The sequence below is a fragment of the Medicago truncatula genome, chromosome 4 (assembly GCF_003473485.1).
Source record: "Medicago truncatula cultivar Jemalong A17 chromosome 4, MtrunA17r5.0-ANR, whole genome shotgun sequence".
In the NCBI taxonomy this organism is placed as follows: domain Eukaryota; kingdom Viridiplantae; phylum Streptophyta; class Magnoliopsida; order Fabales; family Fabaceae; genus Medicago; species Medicago truncatula.
Genome location: NC_053045.1, coordinates 48250703 through 48252606, shown reverse-complemented (window position 1 = coordinate 48252606; position 1904 = coordinate 48250703). Strand labels below are relative to the sequence as shown.

Below are 1904 nucleotides of genomic sequence, written 5' to 3'. Positions count from 1 at the left end.
GTCTCTTTCACATTTTGGAGGGAAGTATAAAAGAAGAAAATACAGGACAATCAAAAGTTAGCGTGTCCATTGTTTTTTAGCTGTTGCTTCCTCTCATTGCATATTGCAGGCCATAAAGTACTGACTACAAACTATTTTTATCAATCATGAATAATTTAATAGGTGAAATCACTTTCATCTTATAATAATAATAATAATAATAATAATAATAATAATAATAATATATTGCATAAAATTAGAAGCTATATGAAGGATAACATGTAGGGACAATGAATTGATTAGTAGTACTTCATAATACAATTAATAAGGCTTAACTCACACATTGAGGAGATTAAAAGGTAAAACAAAAATGGCTATCCCCCACACAAAAATTAAGGTGTATAATCAATTAATCATATACAAAATTGACAAATTGCTATACTTGATTATATATATATATATAGAAGAACTAAAGTGCTATAAAATAAAATAATTATTTTCAGGGGTTGAAAATGAGGTTCCCACATTTGCATTTCCAACTCATGGGCTTGTAATTGGAATTATAATTTCCTCTAGAATAAGCAATTGAAGAGAACTTTGAAGAGTTTATCTTTACATTCTGCACTTGAGGATTTGTAGGCACCTGAATAGCCTCACAGTGTCCACATGACCTACACCTTCTATCACATTTTGGAGGTCTTGACCCTATTTGTGCCCTCAATATCATCTTCTCCTCACTTACTGTCTGCAATAATCATCATCATTCATGTTAAAATTAGTACTTTTAATTCTTAACAAAAATTTAACATGGAAGAGATAATTTACCTGTTGAAAACCACTTTGTTTGTGAATCTTTCTACCTGTTAGAACATAGACATAATATAACATTATGAGTTCAATTTGAATTCTTCTTGGTTAATAACACTTAGCAGTAATAAAAAAAAAAAAAATAGTGATTTACCTTCAGTAACTAACCCTTGCAGGATCCAGCTTGAAATTACCAAAAAGAAAAGAGAAATGCAAATGACATGATGATCAAACCCCATTTTTTGGAGGAGAAAATTTGTAATAGTGGTGAGAAACTGAATCAAAAGAATATGAAATTTTTTTGTTCCAATTATAAGGATTAAAAAATGAAGGGTTAAAGGAAGAGAGTAGATATATAAAGACAAAGTGGATTTAGTAACTGAAGGAGTAATAAACAAAATCTGAATGAATGACAAGAGTATAAGAACTCTAGAAGAAGCAATATAGTAAATATTATTATTGAGTTGAGATGAGATATGTGAATGTTGAAGTGATGGAACATATAAAAGACAAATGAGAAAAATATGGAGCACTGAAAAGGAAAACACTTGTACTTCGGGAACTGAGCCCTAAGTAAATATTTTTTTATTTAATATTAAATATTAATAATTGCTTGAAAGAAAAAGAAGAATAATAAGAACCCTGAGAAGGACCAAGTAGATAAAATGAAAGACAAAGAGAACCAGAAACAGCAAAACGACACAAATGAAAGGGACAAGTTCACCACTAACGGACATGCATGTATTTTCACTTCTTCATTTCTTGTATTTTTTTGGGTCAAGTTTATTTCTTGTATTATATTTTTTTTGAAAGAACTTCTTGCATTTATATACACACGTTATTATATTTTTTACTAGTATGTATACACACACACATTATTACACAGACATTAAAATATTATTTTGGGTTTTATGTTATATAGCTGGAATTGGAATGGGTTGTACCCATTTTCTGTTTCTTGTATAAAGATTTTATTTGAGTGATCCTTCCACCTTATCACGGCACCTTCTTCTCTCTTTTTGTTTGATGTAATTTGTCTAAAGAATTTATTTTCATCGAATTTTCGTCTAACTGATTATTTTATTGCGTTAATGTTATAAATTACAAACATTAATTTT

At 29.0% G+C, this 1904-nt stretch overlaps 1 protein-coding gene across 1 annotated transcript; it reads right to left on the bottom strand.

The window, feature by feature from the left end:
* Window positions 1-314: 314 nt before the first annotated feature.
* Window positions 315-1263, bottom strand: LOC11407277 (EPIDERMAL PATTERNING FACTOR-like protein 2). Its single transcript, XM_003608526.3, has 3 exons — window positions 941-1263; window positions 805-839; window positions 315-724 (listed from the first exon to the last, which is right to left on the bottom strand). The coding sequence occupies exons 1-3, from the start codon at window positions 1023-1025 to the stop codon at window positions 479-481; spliced, it is 366 nt and encodes a 121-aa protein (XP_003608574.1). The 5' UTR covers window positions 1026-1263; the 3' UTR covers window positions 315-478.
* Between the last annotated feature and the right edge of the window lie 641 nt (window positions 1264-1904).

What these genes read in the sequence shown, in the direction of transcription:
- LOC11407277 (XM_003608526.3), bottom strand. Translation starts at nt 1,025, where the DNA reads ATGGGGTTTGATCATCATGTCATTTGCATTTCTCTTTTCTTTTTGGTA. An exon ending in GCAAGGGTTAGTTACTGAAG is followed by an intron (nt 840 to 940) that starts GTAAATCACTAT and finishes ATGTTCTAACAG; the next exon opens with GTAGAAAGATTCACAAACAA. An exon ending in AACAAAGTGGTTTTCAACAG is followed by an intron (nt 725 to 804) that starts GTAAATTATCTC and finishes TGATTATTGCAG; the next exon opens with ACAGTAAGTGAGGAGAAGAT.